The sequence below is a fragment of the Sinocyclocheilus grahami genome, unplaced genomic scaffold (genome assembly GCF_001515645.1).
Source record: "Sinocyclocheilus grahami isolate Dianchi unplaced genomic scaffold, SAMN03320097.WGS_v1.1 scaffold354.1, whole genome shotgun sequence".
In the NCBI taxonomy this organism is placed as follows: Eukaryota; Metazoa; Chordata; class Actinopteri; order Cypriniformes; family Cyprinidae; genus Sinocyclocheilus; species Sinocyclocheilus grahami.
This window is the reverse complement of record NW_015505533.1, coordinates 433,438-449,911: the sequence shown is the minus strand read 5'-3', so window position 1 is coordinate 449,911 and position 16,474 is coordinate 433,438. Positions and strand designations below refer to the sequence as shown.

General features: G+C 43.4%; 1 protein-coding gene across 2 annotated transcripts in view; it reads left to right on the top strand.

Moving 5' to 3' along the window:
• LOC107548741 (plexin-D1) overlaps positions 1-16,427 on the top strand; it is an 80,239-nt gene extending 63,812 nt beyond the window's left edge. Inside the window, exons 29-38 of one of the 2 annotated variants that reach the window (XM_016229541.1) lie at positions 1,662-1,765; positions 4,290-4,353; positions 4,433-4,467; positions 5,163-5,267; positions 6,524-6,687; positions 7,052-7,199; positions 9,657-9,797; positions 10,064-10,138; positions 15,284-15,456; positions 15,876-16,427. In XM_016229541.1, coding sequence (XP_016085027.1) covers positions 1,662-1,765; positions 4,290-4,353; positions 4,433-4,467; positions 5,163-5,267; positions 6,524-6,687; positions 7,052-7,199; positions 9,657-9,797; positions 10,064-10,138; positions 15,284-15,400 — 953 coding nt within the window. In that variant the 3' untranslated portion in view covers positions 15,401-15,456; positions 15,876-16,427. Of the gene's footprint in view, positions 1-1,661; positions 1,766-4,289; positions 4,354-4,432; positions 4,468-5,162; positions 5,268-6,523; positions 6,688-7,051; positions 7,200-9,656; positions 9,798-10,063; positions 10,139-15,283; positions 15,457-15,875 lie in introns of those variants that run through there. The other variant, XM_016229542.1, reaches the window with a different exon arrangement.
• The last annotated feature ends 47 nt before the right edge of the window (positions 16,428-16,474 follow it).

Here is a 16,474-nt window from a genome sequence, read left to right as displayed (position 1 = left end):
CCATGGTACAGACGTGGCCGAGGCTTTGTCTGTACACTTTTCCCCCGATTGTTCTGCTCCCGGGAGTTCTGGAGAGAGTGCGCTGGAACGAGGTCAGTCGACTGCCAGTAGCCCCGTTCTGGTTGGGCCGAGTATGGTTCTCGGACCTGATTCCTCTCCTCGGCGGCGTTCCATAGGAGATTTCCATCAGGAGTGATCTCCTCTCACAGGCGGAGGGCACGCCCCCGCCCGGAGCTGTGGAAGCTGTGGGTGTGGCCTCTGAGGAGACACAACTCATAGCTTCTGGTCTCTCAACCGAGGTTGCTGAGCCCATCCTCCATCCAGAGCTCCCTCTATGAGGAAACTGTACTTCTTGGTGCGGAGACCGCCAGCTCGACCCAGCTAACTGCCCATTTGGTACAGTTCTGGAGTTCCTGCAGGCCTGTTTATCCGCAGGGTTGACCCACACCACCCTAGAGGTCTTCGTGGCAGCCATTGCGGCCTACCACACCCCTCTCGGTGGCCATTCAGTGGGAAGACACCCTCTTCTTAAAAGTTTCCTCCGCGATGCGCTGAGGCCGAGGCCTCCGGCCAGAGAAGATTATGTTAGGTGGTGGATCAGGATGCTATTCCATAGCCTTGAGCCCTCTGATCTCCCCTCTCCTTCGGGGGTCAAGGCTCACTCCTCCAGAAGTTGGCCTTCGGGACGGCAGGCCCCACCTACTTTTGCCATTCCTGGCTCCCTTTTCTCTCGCCTCAGTTGTGCTCTTCCACACTAGGCAGGGATTTGCAAGTCTGGCGGCGTGGGCATTCTCGTTCCTTTCGCAGGAAATACAAGCATGCTGCCGTTCTTCTTTGCATCATTGTGTCATGTCTGTAAACATAAAGAAGTTGTCCCAGCTAGTAGGCTATATTGCACGTGAGGATGCTATAGACTTTTCTCACAGCAGCTGGAATAATTAAATTTATCATTTTGATGGCGGATTGTAATCCAGAAAGATTCATACGACAATCATCAGTGACAACTGGAGATTCACCCGTAGTCACCAGTAGTTTACAGAGAACCTAATACACACTAAATACACATAGTCACATAATGCTGATGAAGGTAAGAATAACATTTTGAGAACAGAGTATAACAGTAATAATAGTTTGCATGGTTTGATGTGATATGAGCTAAGCGATTTAATCGCCATTGGTAGCATGATTTATTGTAATGATTTTTTCCTCAGTTGGTAAGAACAAAAGTGGCAGACATGTTACTTACTCATTCAGATGTCAATATCTGGTGAAAATTCTTATTTGGGTCATACTTCCAAGACGTAGAATCTGTGATTCCTAAATACAGGATCCACACCGTTGTGGTGACTGACAGCCACACATTAGATTCATCGGCACTGGAGCCGTGCCGGCGCACAACCCACGTAAATAAGATAATTCTGCCAAAAAAATGCAATTGCAGGTTTCAAACACAGATGGCGACAAAGAGGCGAAACTTATGGACTGCAGCTTTAAATATGTAAATGCATATGTTTTAATATGAAAAAGCTGTGTATTCAAGTGTGATGTCATTAATGTCAATTTATGAAGGGACTTGTCCAGTTTTCTGAATGAATGAAGCATCAGGTTGAGACTCTAGTAGTGATTGTGGTGGCTCACTGTGATTGGTCTGTCCCGATCAGAGTGGTTCCCAGAGGGCCGCAGCAGCAGAATCCTGCAGGATCTTGACAACACATCTGTCATGGAGGACGGCAGAAAAAAACTCAACACCGTCTTCCACTATCAGGTGTGTGTGTGTGTGTGTGTGTGTGTGCAAACTATCGGAAATTATGTTTTATTAACAAGGTTCGGGAGGAGCACGTCAGATACTTAGCCTAATTAACACAGGTGGAGCAAACTCAAGTTAATCAACACCATGGTATAAATACAGCTGACTTACCTCTATCCACTGATGGTTTATCAGCATTCGGTTTGCATCTTTTGCCATTATATCTCAGATCAACTTCTCTCATCCAAACGACGAGACCTATACTGGGAATTTTTTCGGACAAAATTCTATTTTGTCGTGCTCTTAACTTTCGGATGCAAAGCAGCACCAAGATTTTCTGACGTGTTATCAGAAGCAGCTTATTGGATTCGTCAAACAATTACACAAAGTAATCCTCATAGCATCTACCCTTTTAGACAACTCAAATTGTTCTGAGCATTGAATTCCCTGTCAGATGCTGCAAGAGCGCTCCCGGTGGAGCAAATATGTTTCTCTGTCAACTACCGGCGAGGCTCACCCATCTGATGCTGTGAGTTTTGAATTCCCGTCACATGCTGCGAGAGCCTCCCGGTTGAGAAAACCTTGCCTTTCCGCCTACTCTTCCAATGTATAAGTCGTTCCCACCGGAGTTCGTAGGCTCTTCCCTGGAGACTTCTCAAACATCAGCCCCCGCCAGATCTCAGTGCTTTTTTTTTGGGGGGGGGGGGGGGGGGGCAATTTTTATTCTCTAGTTTCTTAGAAAAGAGCTTTGAGGAACCTAAAAGGAAACAAAATGATCCGAAGAATTTATATCAAAAGAATGTGAATCTCCAAAGTAGCATATAGCCAACTTGTGGTTAAGCTGCTGAATGCTGTAGGTGTTGCAAAGAACATGTTAAGGACCTTTATTTTGTTTAATTTTATGTTTATGTTTTTATTTCCCTAAATGGATTTATGGATTTGATGGACTGCTTTGATAAGTCATACACTCTTCAAAATAAAAGGATTTTTCTCAGCAGTGCCATAGAAGAACCATTTTTGGGATCCTCAAAGAACCTTTCAGTGAACAGTTCTTAAAAGAATAGTCTGGCGGCTGTCCTTTGTTCAATTGCTTTTTGGCGGGGTACTCTAGGTTCGGGCCATTCCAGAGCTCAGAGCCCTTCCCCGGACAGCACGCCAAATATACATTACCATACTTCAGCTAATTAGTGAACTCGTGAAATTATGTTTTATTAACAAGGTTCGGGAGGAGCGCGTCAGATACTTAGCCTAATTAACACAGGTGGAGCAAACTCAGGTTAACCCTCTAAGCGCCAAAGTCGCAAAATTGCGACAAGACGTCATACTTAATAAAATAGACTGTAGTTCTTAATATGGTGTAATATCTCATTTGTATTCGCTACCACTAGATGGCAGACATGTGATGTAACCAAAATTACGTCACATTCCTATTCGAAGTGTTCGAGGAAAGAGCAGAGCAAGGGCGCTATCGTGTCATTGATGCAGGAGCAGTTCAGTTCAGAGCGTGCGAGTAAATTGTGAGATTTGTGAGAGAAAATCGCCAAATGGCTAATAAAAAGTTGTACCGTGAGGATGTGTTGCAAATGTTATTAGCAGATTCTGACTCTGAGGGGGAATATTTGCCTTTTGGAAATGACGATCGGACGTCTAATAATCACGCTTCTTCCGGTACATCTTTGCAGCACAATGGTGCCGCCGTGCAAGGCGAGTGTGTTCACGAAGCACAAACAAGTGATCATTTCGACCCTTTGCCCAACGGGGATGGGGGTGGCAGGGCAGTGTCTATTATTTCCTGAATATTACTGATGAACTGATCAAAAAGTAAGCTACTGTTCACATGCGTGTACTATATAGTATAGTAATATAGTAATAATTTAGTACTTTCTCCTGTTTTATTGTTGGTTTCCTCTTTTCTGATCATTTGGAATGAGGATAAAAAGACAAAAAAAAAAACATGCAAATAAGTTCAAACATCAATTCAATATCTACTATTTCCTGAATATTATGAAATTCAAGATGGCCGCCCCCGATGACGTCATAATATGCAAATTAGATGAGTATATTTACATCTAATTTGTAATTGGGGGGGGCACTTTAGGTTTGGGCCATTCCCGAGCTCAGAGCATTTCCCCGGACAGCATGCCAAATATGCATTACCATACTTCAGCTAATTATATGTAAGCGTTAATTCCTGAAATGGGATTTCCGCAGAATTTGATAACCTACTTCTCTGTTTTACCCCTTCTCTGTTTGTTTGATTAATAATTTGTCTAAATTGATAATGCCTTTAGCTGCCATGACTCTTGAGACAATTGTATCGCATTTTGACCATATTTAAGTCCATTACACTGAATTCAGCAGATTTTTCCCCAAATTAGTGCAGAATTAGTGCTAGAAACTGGCTAATTCACACAGAGCCAACATGGAATCCATGGACAAACACATTCAGGCCCATATTGAAATGCCATGAAATGCTGGTGGTGTGACCCAGAGAATAGCTCTGTGCACATCACCCTAATGACCTCTGACCTGTCTCTTGCAGATCCCAGATGGAGCATCACTGGCCATGAGCATGAAGGACAAGAGAGAGAACACACTGGGCCGAGGTGAGGATCACACGACCTCTCATACACACCATATCCTACAAACTCAGTTACAATCAACTTTTGTTCTGTTGATTCACAGTGAAAGATCTGGACACAGAGAAATATGTTCATCTGGTGAGTGCGTTGACGTCTCTCTCACACTAGAGTTTTCACATGTGTTCGGTCATCATCTGTGCCATACTGATAATCAAGAGTCATATTTGATCAGTGATCTTGATTGCTCAAACTAGCTGTTGTAAGCAGATTTTATCATGGTCACGATTCACATAATCCAGCAGTTCTTCACTGGGCTTATACAGTAATGGGAGTTAGTCTTATAAAGCATCTCTCATAAACTCTGGTCAAACACTCTCTCTAGACAAAGACTAGACAAAGATCGTCAGACCCTTCAAACCCAAATGACAGAAAATCCGACCAATCACATCTCTCATTTGCACTGTTAGGTTTGGCCTTCAGTTTCACAACTTCACAGCTGAGGAAAAAAAAATAGGTTACGTAATTGCCATGATAAAACATTTTTTGGCAACGCAACAGAGAATGATCTGAAAGGTGATATCAGTTGGCTCTCTCAAACAGTGTTCATGGGAAACGATTAATAACAGGCCTAAAGCACTGATTGAATTAGAAAATAGCATGTGAGGAATTACAGCAAAACACTTCCCAGAACTGTGAACAGAAGAGCAGTTACAGCTTAGGTCACTTAAGTCAGACTGTGTTACACTGATAGTAGCAGTGGATATACGTAATCACTCTGAGCTGGTGGATTGATGATTTCTGGGTAACGGCTCGATGCTGTGGTTTACCTGCAGGTGCTGCCACACGACGAGCTGACAGAGAGCAGGAAGTCCCACAGACACAATCACAGGAAGAAGGTGTTACCTGAGATCTACCTGACGCGCCTGCTCTCCACTAAGGTAATGCTTGACTCTGCTGTCTGTGCGATGCTCTGCAGATACAAACAGTCACAAGATTATAGAGCAATAACAATAAGCATCAGTGCAGAATACCCTACTGACCTTCTAAAGACTCGGAGGGTGGAGAAATGAGAAAAGGTTACTTTCACAATTCAGAGCCTCTTCTCCAGTCCACACGCAGCACTCGATGAAACCATAACATCCACTCAAAATGAGCTTTACTGCCAAATACACGGCAAACAGAAGCTTCCAGAATATAACAACAAGACACAAGCTATATTTCCATCCAAAGATTCAAATTAAACATGCTCAAAACTGGAATATCTCATAAAACATTTGGGAATAAAGCACTGTTTCCATCCAATGAGTCAAAGAGAACAAAATCGTCACTTCCTGATAAACTGGCACTAAAAATCCCTAAGAAAACTAGGAGAAGCCTCTGAATATAATAATTTTCATATATGATAAATGACTTGCGCCTCAGAGCGAGCAGACATAACACAAAAAATGCTGTCAGTGCTTTCGGCGGTGTAAGACAATTATACAGAAATACTTTGACGACAGATTTAGCTCAGACCTTTCAGAATGACCATAACAACATATAGATGCTGTGAACGAGATCGGTCCGCTGCTAGTCAAGTTATCCCGTCTCATAGCGCAAAGTCACATGACTTTTTCGATGCGCATGGAGGAATTTATTCGGCAAATGTGTTTCCATCATAGTTTATGCACATTTTTTCTTATCTGATAAAAAGTTTATCCTACTCAAATTCAAAATTTTTAGAATTTATGCGCATCTTGGCGTTTCCATCCAGCGTTTTTTATGCGATATTCCAAAATGTGCATAAAAATAGATGGATGGAAACATAGCTACAGACAATAGAGGTAAAATAAAAAAATATGATAAAGGATAAAAAGGTCAAACAAAAATAGAGTACACTGCTATATCTGGATATATGGTTCTGTGCAGAAGTCTGAAGCAGGAACACAGGCTTAATTTAGTGCAGAAGCTGACCCATGTCTACAGATAGATTCTTGTGCAAGTCTCTGGTCTGTCCAGATGCAGCAGGATATAACGCAATCTCTACTGCATCACCCACCGGACCCAGCATTTGCTCAATCCGGCAGGGTCCTTCAGGGCCACCACAAACATGAGCTCATCAACACACCACATGAATCAAAGGGACAGTAGATGTTGGGAAAAGGTCATGAAGACAAATGATGATGGATTATGTGAATGTGTTTGTCTTGCACAGGGAACCCTGCAGAAGTTCCTGGACGATCTGTTTCAAGCCATCCTCAGCATTCCTCCAGAGAAACCACCGCTAGCTATCAAATACTTCTTTGACTTTCTAGAAGAACAGGCGGACAAGCGCGGCATAACCGACCCCGACACGTTACACATCTGGAAGACCAACAGGTATGGATTCACAGAACCATGAGGCGTTTTAAACTTCCTGCTGTCATTCTGCACAGTCCATGTTTCATGGAAATGTAATAACTTGCTCCGCCGTTGTCAATTAATTGCTGATCACTAAGGTCGCTTACTGTTCAAGTCCTTGCAACCAAATACTTGTCAGGCAGAGGCAGCTTTTACCATCCATTCAGATCCCTGTGGACGAAACAAGTCCCTGCAGCACATTGCAGAAGTTAAAGGGGTTTGCTGTTGACTACTGTGATCTACAGTGAGATTGATACGAGCTCTCGCTAAGGATCCTGAAGGAGAAAGAGCAGGAGCAGTGGATGAGTGTTAACTGTGATGTTCTCTGCATGTCTCTCTGCAGTTTGCCTCTGCGCTTCTGGGTCAATATCCTGAAGAACCCTCAGTTTGTGTTTGATATCGATAAGACGGATCACATGGACGCGTGTCTGTCTGTCATCGCTCAGGCTTTCATTGACGCCTGCTCACTCTCTGACCTGCAGCTGGGCAAAGTAAGAACACACACACTTCATAATTATTACTATGTGTGTCTATATGGCTGAAAGAATATAAACATGTTTCTCTCCATATATGGGTCCGCTGCTAGTCAAGTTATCCCGTCTCATAGCGCAAAGTCACATGACTTTTTCGATGCGCATGGAGGAATTTATTCGGCAAATGTGTTTCCATCATAGTTTATGCACATTTTTTCTTATCTGATAAAAAGTTTATCCTACTCAAATTCAAAATTTTTAGAATTTATGCGCATCTTGGCGTTTCCATCCAGCGTTTTTTATGCGATATTCCAAAATGTGCATAAAAATAGATGGATGGAAACATAGCTACAGACAATAGAGGTAAAATAAAAAAATATGATAAAGGATAAAAAGGTCAAACAAAAATAGAGTACACTGCTATATCTGGATATATGGTTCTGTGCAGAAGTCTGAAGCAGGAACACAGGCTTAATTTAGTGCAGAAGCTGACCCATGTCTACAGATAGATTCTTGTGCAAGTCTCTGGTCTGTCCAGATGCAGCAGGATATAACGCAATCTCTACTGCATCACCCACCGGACCCAGCATTTGCTCAATCCGGCAGGGTCCTTCAGGGCCACCACAAACATGAGCTCATCAACACACCACATGAATCAAAGGGACAGTAGATGTTGGGAAAAGGTCATGAAGACAAATGATGATGGATTATGTGAATGTGTTTGTCTTGCACAGGGAACCCTGCAGAAGTTCCTGGACGATCTGTTTCAAGCCATCCTCAGCATTCCTCCAGAGAAACCACCGCTAGCTATCAAATACTTCTTTGACTTTCTAGAAGAACAGGCGGACAAGCGCGGCATAACCGACCCCGACACGTTACACATCTGGAAGACCAACAGGTATGGATTCACAGAACCATGAGGCGTTTTAAACTTCCTGCTGTCATTCTGCACAGTCCATGTTTCATGGAAATGTAATAACTTGCTCCGCCGTTGTCAATTAATTGCTGATCACTAAGGTCGCTTACTGTTCAAGTCCTTGCAACCAAATACTTGTCAGGCAGAGGCAGCTTTTACCATCCATTCAGATCCCTGTGGACGAAACAAGTCCCTGCAGCACATTGCAGAAGTTAAAGGGGTTTGCTGTTGACTACTGTGATCTACAGTGAGATTGATACGAGCTCTCGCTAAGGATCCTGAAGGAGAAAGAGCAGGAGCAGTGGATGAGTGTTAACTGTGATGTTCTCTGCATGTCTCTCTGCAGTTTGCCTCTGCGCTTCTGGGTCAATATCCTGAAGAACCCTCAGTTTGTGTTTGATATCGATAAGACGGATCACATGGACGCGTGTCTGTCTGTCATCGCTCAGGCTTTCATTGACGCCTGCTCACTCTCTGACCTGCAGCTGGGCAAAGTAAGAACACACACACACATGTTGGGTTTCCATGTTTTATGGGTTCATTCCATAGGCGTGTTTTTTTCTACTGTACAAACTGTATTTTCTATCTTCTTTAACCCTACACCTAAACCTACCCCTCATACACAACTATATATGCACTCTTAGATTCTCAAAACACTTCATAATGTGTGATTCATAAGCTTCTGTCCTCATGGAGAACAAAAAATGTCCCCACATAGTCAATATCTACTGGTATTACTATCCATGTGATATTTGGTCCTCAGGAATGCCACTACACACACACACACACACACACACACAAGCATATCTCATAACAATTTCTATGTGTTTCTGTATGGCTGAACGAATATAAACATGTTTCTGTCCATATATGGAAATGGCAGCATTCATCACAGGAGCAGCTCTTCATGTGACATCAGAAGAGAAAAGTCAAGTGAACTCTTTAAATGAGCAGTGTGAGAGAATGAGGGAATGACCTTTGTGTTCAGATTCTCTCGTACTGTAGTTTCTGCCATTGATGTCTGAAGGTGTAGTCACCTTTGTGAGCAAAAACAGGTCCATTGTGTATTGTCAAGTATGAAGCACAGCTCACACAGAAGTCACTTTCAAACCAAGCAGCTATCTGGTGGTCAGCGCTACAAATTCATGTGACCAAACTGAAAATGAGCAAACCCTACATGGGGAGATTCCTATTGGAATGACTGGATAGCGCATGCAGAATTTTGCAGAGCAATGTGAGCGCATCTCAAGGATTAAACCAGACAAGAAGTAGAGAGGAGAAATGTAGAAAACAGGTCACATACATTTTCAGCTGTTCAAACCAGTGTGAATATGAACTAATGTGGTCTGAACCAAAAAAAAAAAGATTGCAGCAGGTTTGATTTGAATATATTTACTGATTATAGTTAAGCATGCAGATGGTAAATCCCTGGCTGAGTCTTGATCATTAATGACACACTATAATCTCTCCGATCACAAACAAAACACAAGAAATCAGTGGAGCAAATCATACAGCGTCGTACAGATTCTGCATCTGATCGATTGCTTTCTTTATTACAGGATTCTCCCACCAATAAGCTGCTGTATGCCAAAGAGATCCCGGAGTATAAGAAGAGAGTGCAGTGTTACTACAAGCAGATTCAAGAGATGGCGCCGCTGAGCGAGCAGGAAATGAACGCTCACCTGGCCGAGGAGTCGCGGGTGAGCCGAGCGCACACTTCTGATTACGAGATGATATAAAGAATCACGCAGTTGAGATTTGCTTTGTAGTATTGCATATATCGCTTTATGTGAGTGTACTGTATGTAAGATTGGATATACTTATAGTAGCTGTACATGTTACTAATTATTCATTCTATCCACTGCATTATACATTTGAAATATGCCAGAATGCAAAAATATCAAGTACATATAAAATATATACATTTGTAAACTTACAAAGAATCTCTGAATGCTTTTTGCTGCAGAGATACAGGAATGAGTTCAACACTAACCTGGCCGTAATGGAAGTCTACAAGTATGCCAAGAGATATCGCAATCAGGTGAGTCGTTCCTCCTGATGTCTGTCCGCACACCTGCGGTGGCGTAACTATCCTGAGCGTGTGTGAGCATGTGTTAGCGTGTGTGACCGTGAGTGTGTGCCTAAGTGTGTGTGTGTGTGTGTGTGTGTGAGTGAGTGAGAGAGTGAGTGTGTGTGTGAGTGTCTAAGCGTGTGTGAGTGTGAGTAAGCATGTGTAAGGGTCTGTAAGCGCATGTAAGCGTGTGTGAGCATGTCTGAGTGTAATCGAGTGTGTGTGAGTGTAAGCATGTGTGTGTGATCGTGCGTAAGGGTGTGTAAGCGCGTGTAAGTGTGTGTGAGCATGTCTGAGTGTAAGCGTGTGAGTGTGTGTGAGCGTAAGCGCGTGTGTAAGCGTGTGTGAGTGTAAGCATGTGAGTGTGTGTGAGCGTGTGTGAGTGTAAGCGTGTGAGTGTATGTGTGAGAGCGTGTCGGTGTACGCATTTTTGTGACAAATGAGGACATAAATTTGTATAATGACAAAGGTATGACAGGTATTACAAGGAGAAGGTGACTTTTCAGGACATTACCCCATGTCCCCACTTTTCAAAACGCTTATAAATCACACAGAATGGAGTGTATTGAAAATCTGAAATAGCAGTGTGTGTGTGTAAGCATGTGTGTGTAAGCGTGTGTGAGTGTAAGAAGCGTGTGTGAGCGTGTGTGTGAGAGAGCGTGTCGGTGTGTGTAAGTGTGTGTGAGTGCGTGTGAGTAATTAAATGGTTCAGGTCATACTTAGAAGGGAGAGGTTATTATGTGAGTATAGGAGAGCATAAGTCTAAGTGGACGTCCATGACATGCGGAGTCCCACAAGGCTCAATTCTTGCACCGCTCTTGTTTAGCCTGTATATGCTCCCACTAAGTCAAATAATGAGAAAGAACCAAATCGCCTATCACAGCTATGCAGATGATACCCAGATTTACCTAGCCTTATCTCCAAATGACTACAGCCCCATTGACTCCCTCTGCCAATGCATTGATGAAATTAACAGTTGGATGTGCGAGAACTTTCTTCAGTTAAACAAAGAAAAAACCGAAGTCATTGCATTTGGAAACAAAGATGAAGTTCTCAAGGTGAAATGCATACCTTGACTCTAGGGGTCAAACAAAAAAAAATCAAGTCAGGAATCTTGGTGTGATTCTGGAGACAGACCTTAGTTTCAGTAATCATGTCAAAGCAGTAACTAAATCAGCATACTATCATCTCAAAAACATTGCAAGAATTAGAGGTTTTGTTTCCAGTCAAGACTTGGAGAAACTTGTTCATGCCTTTATCACCAGCAGGGTGGACTATTGTAATGGTCTCCTCACCGGCCTTCCCAAGAAGACCATTAGACAGCTGCAGCTCATCCAGAACGCTGCTGCCAGAATTCTGACTAGAACCAGAAAATCTGAGCATATCACACCAGTCCTCAGGTCCTTACACTGGCTTCCAGTTATATTTAGGATTGATTTTAAAGTACTTTTACTCGTTTATAAATCACTCAATGGCCTAGGACCTAAATATATAGCAGATATGCTCACTGAATATAAACCTAACAGACCACTCAGATCATTAGGATCGAGTCAGTTAGAAATACAGAGGGTTCACACAAAACAAGGGGAATGTGCTTTTAGTTATTATGCCACCCGCAGTTGGAATCAGCTTCCAGAAGAGATCAGATGTGCTAAAACATTAGTCACATTGTAAGCGTGTGTGAGCGTGTGTGTGAGAGCGTGTCAGTGTGTGTGAGTGCGTGTGAGTGTGTGTAAGCGTGTGTGAGTGTGTGTAAGCGTGAGTGTGAGCGTGTCAGTGTGTGTAAGCTTGTGTGAGTGTAAGCGTGTGTGTGTGAGAGCGTGTCGGTGTGTGTAAGTGTGTGTGAGTGCGTGTGAGTGTGTGTAAGCGTGAGTGTAAGCATGTTAGTGTGTGTGAGCGTGTGTGAGTGTATGTGTGTAAGCGTATGTGAGTGTGTGTAAGCGTGAGTGAGTGCGTGTGAGTGTGTGTAAGTATGTGTGAGTGTGTGTAAGCGTGTGTGAGCGTGAGTGTAAGCATGTTAGTGTGTGTGAGTCTGTGTGAGTGTAAGCATGTGAGTGAGTGTGTGTGTGTGTGTGTAAGCATGTGTGTGTGTTAGCGTGTGTGTGTAAGCGTGTGAGAGCGTGTGAGTGTGTCAGTGTGTGTAAGCGTGTGTGAGTGTAAGCATGTGAGTGTGTGTGAGTGTAAGCGTGTGTGTGTGTGTAAGCGTGTGTGAGTGTAAGTATGTGAGTGTGTGTGAGTGTAAGTATGTGAGTGTGTGTGAGTGTAAGCGTGTGTGTGTGTGTAAGCATGTGTGTGTGTAAGCGTGTGTGAGTGTAAGCGTGTGAGAGCGTGTGAGTGTGAGCGTGTCATTGTGTGTAAGCGTGTGTGAGTGTAAGCGTGTGTGTGAGAGCGTGTCGGTGTGTGTAAGTGTGTGTGAGTGCGTGTGAGTGTGTGTAAGCGTGAGTGTAAGCATGTTAGTGTGTGTGAGCGTGTGTGAGTGTATGCATGTGTGAGCGTGTGTGTGTGTGTGTGTGAGAGTGTGTAAGTGTGTGTGAGTGCGTGTGAGTGTGTGTAAGTATGTGTGAGTGTGTGTAAGCATGTGTGTGTGTAAGCGTGTGTGAGTGTAAGCGTGTGAGAGCGTGTGAGTGTGAGCGTGTCATTGTGTGTAAGCGTGTGTGAGTGTAAGCGTGTGTGTGAGAGCGTGTCGGTGTGTGTAAGTGTGTGTGAGTGCGTGTGAGTGTGTGTAAGCGTGTGTGTGAGCCTGTGTATGAGTGTAAACATCTTTGAGTGTGTGTGAGTGTAAGCATGTGAGTGTGTGTGAGTGTAAGCGTGTGTGTGTGTAAGCATGTGTGTGTGTGTGTGAGCGTTAGCGTGTGAGTGTAAGCGTGTGTGTGAGCCTGTGTATGAGTGTAAACATCTTTGAGTGTGTGTGAGTGTAAGCATGTGAGTGTGTGTGAGTGTAAGCGTGTGTGTGTGTAAGCATGTGTGTGTGTGTGTGAGCATTAGCGTGTGAGTGTAAGCGTGTGCGTGAGCCTGTGTGTATGAGTGGCATGTTTGAGTGTGTGTGAGTGTAAGCGTGTGTGAGAGTGTGAGTGGGTGTGAGCATGTGTGAGTGTAAGCGTGTGTGAGTGGGTGTGAGCGTGTGTGAGTGTAAGCGTAAGTGGGTGTGAGCGTGTGTGAGCATGTGTAAGCATGTGTGAGTGTGTGTGTTTGAGTCTGTGTGAGCGTGTGTGTGTGTTTGAGCATGTGTAAGCTGTGTAAGTGTGTGTGAGCGAGTGTCAGTGTAAACATGTATGAGTGTGTGTAAGCGCGTGTGAGTGTTTGTGATTGTGTGTGTGTGTGTGCATAAGCGTGTGTGAGTGTGTAAGCTCGTGTGTTTGTGATTGTGTGTAAGCGTGTGTGTAAGCACGTGTGAGTGTTTGTGGGTGTAAGTGAGTGTGTGTAAGCAAGCGGGTGTAAGCGTGTGTGAGCATGTGTGAGTGTGTGTAAGTGAGTGTGAGCGTGTGTGTGTGTAAGCGTGTGTGAGCATGTGTGAGTGTGAGCATGTGTAAGCATGTGTGAGCGTGTGTAAGTGAGTGTGAGCATGTGTGAGTGTGTGTGAGCGTGTTTGAGCATGTGTAAGCTTGTGTGTGTGTGTGAGCATGCCGGCAGCAGGATGCAGATGCCCCGGACAGATGTGAAGGTCCATTCTTGAGCCGTGATTGAGCTCATTTCTGATGACAGCTGTGCTCTGAATAGGGCTCCTTTGACCTGAAAGTGCAATCGCATGGGGGTTTGCAAAACAATGCTGATTATTGTGAATGTGCAGAGCACTGCACGAGTGTGAACAAGCCGGATTGTGTTTAAATTCTCTCTCTTTCACGTTGGTCAAAGAACTGTTTTGTTTTTTTTAGTATTTCCAACTTAAATGCATTTAGTTTTGCAATCTGAACAGATAACAGTACATGTGCTCATTTCAGATGTAAAGGTGAAGTATGCAGTTCCTGCCTAATGTCATCTAGTGGAACTACAAAAATAATGCATATTCAAACAACCTTTGCAAATGCCCCTTTTACTCATCACACCTTTATGTTTACACTTATCCTTACAGTATCTTACTATTTTATCTGGGGCTCGACAGTGAAGGGCTAACGTGAGTTTAGCAAGAAGAAACTGCAAGTTTGTCGGCTCTATTGAATTCCAAACGTACCGTCAAATTATTGTAAAAACACTGCCAGTGTTTAACCTTGTTTTTCCACATTGTCTGTCTCGGCATAATTTGGCAAATCTTTGAATTTTGACTTCTGTGCACTGAATCAGATTTTTTTTTCCATGCACCACGTCAACCATGTTCAACAGTCAGCCTGCTACAATGCCCAAACGCAGTCTGTTACAGTAGCCACACCCCAAACCCCGCCTCATACAGTGGCAAACGGTAAACTGTTTGCACTACAAACCAGTGTGTTCATAATAAAGATAATACATTAAAATAAAAAGGTAAGACTGACCAATTTGCAATATCAAGCAGCAAAACGAGCTGATTTGTACAGCTAAAAATAGCTGGACACGGATGACACCGGAAGCTAGTCCCATAAAAATTACAAATAGCCGCGCTTGCTCTTACGGCAAGAATGAAGTGAATATACAGTGTGCTATGGATTACAGCAAGCTGAAATTCTGCAGTTTTAGTACTTGGCTCAAGTCCAAGACCATGTTTTCAAGAGCGTTTCACTTTGGACTGAACTTGAATGAGCCGGTCTCAACCAGTCATAGAAAATATGGTCTCGGACTTGAGTCTGTACTGGACTGTACTACAGCACTGCAGTTCCGAATGCTTTAGATGCTGTATTTTAAAGCAAATAAACGGATAGAAATGATTTTGTGATCTTTGGCTGAGTTTGAGGCTGTGAGTAGTGCGTCTCTGATTACATTTAATGATTTACTTCATAAAAGTGGCATCTTGAACATTTTCAGTGTCGGCCCTATGTTACAAAATGTTCCATTAATGTGTTCAGTGAAAGCAGTGTGAACACAGACTCACAGAGACTCATGCATGTTGGAATCCTGTCACAGTCCCATCTCCTCTAACTGATGTCAGAATACCTTTGAAAAAGACTTCAAATAAACTGTACGTATATATTGATGTGTGTGTCTCAGGTGGTGAGCGCGCTGGACTCGAGCCCGACGGCTAGACGCACTCAGCTGCAGCACAAGTTTGAGCAGGTCATTGCACTGGTGGAAGACAACATCTATGAGTGCAGCAGTGAGGCCTGAACGCCGCCTCAAAGGACAGAAGCCCTGACGCCCATATCTGATCAAAACTGTCCCACATTCACTGAATCGATTACATTTAATGATTTACTTCATAAAAGTGACATCTTGAACATTTTCAGTGTCGGCCCTATGTTACAAAATGTTCCATTAATGTGTTCAGTGAAAGCAGTGTGAACACAGACTCACAGAGACTCATGCATGTTGGAATCCTGTCATAGTCCCATCTCCTCTAACTGATGTCAGAATACCTTTGAAAAAGACTTCAAATAAACTGTACGTATATATTGATGTGTGTGTCTCAGGTGGTGAGCGCGCTGGACTCGAGCCCGACGGCTAGACGCACTCAGCTGCAGCACAAGTTTGAGCAGGTCATTGCACTGGTGGAAGATAACATCTATGAGTGCAGCAGTGAGGCCTGAACGCCGCCTCAAAGGACAGAAGCCCTGACGCCCATATCTGATCAAAACTGTCCCACATTCACTGAATCAATGAGGATAATCAAGTGAAGTAGTGAGGGGGAAACGTCCATAATGTTTCACTGCTTGTTCTTGCTATGATGAGTTTGTTGGTTTTCAATCACTATAGTATTCCACTATTGACTTTGACTAGGAGTTTGTTTAATTAATTGTGGACTCCAGGGTCCTGAGGCCTGCAGTCATGTGACGCACTGACCCCACGCTTGGGGAGAGCCACTTATGCACTGGATTATACAAGACCTTCTCCATAGCAATATTTATAGCTGTATGATGATTTCATAGTGTTATTTGAATAACGTTTCTCTGATGGGATATTTGTGCCTGCACTGTTCAACAGCAGTCCATTTTAATTCCACGATGCCTTGGACTACAAGTTACTATATGATTAACATATAATAGGCTTGAATGAGACTGTTGCATTTGTATTAATTATTATTAGTTGAAGGGTTTGGGTCTTTCTTTGGGTCCAAACCAAAGTGTGTGCATCATTTTTGTAGATATTCTGCTGGAAATGTTAAAATTTTTTGGAGAAAGAGGGAAATTTTATCAATAAAGACAAACTTTACTAAAACTTTGTGTAATGTTCCCAGTTCTTTGT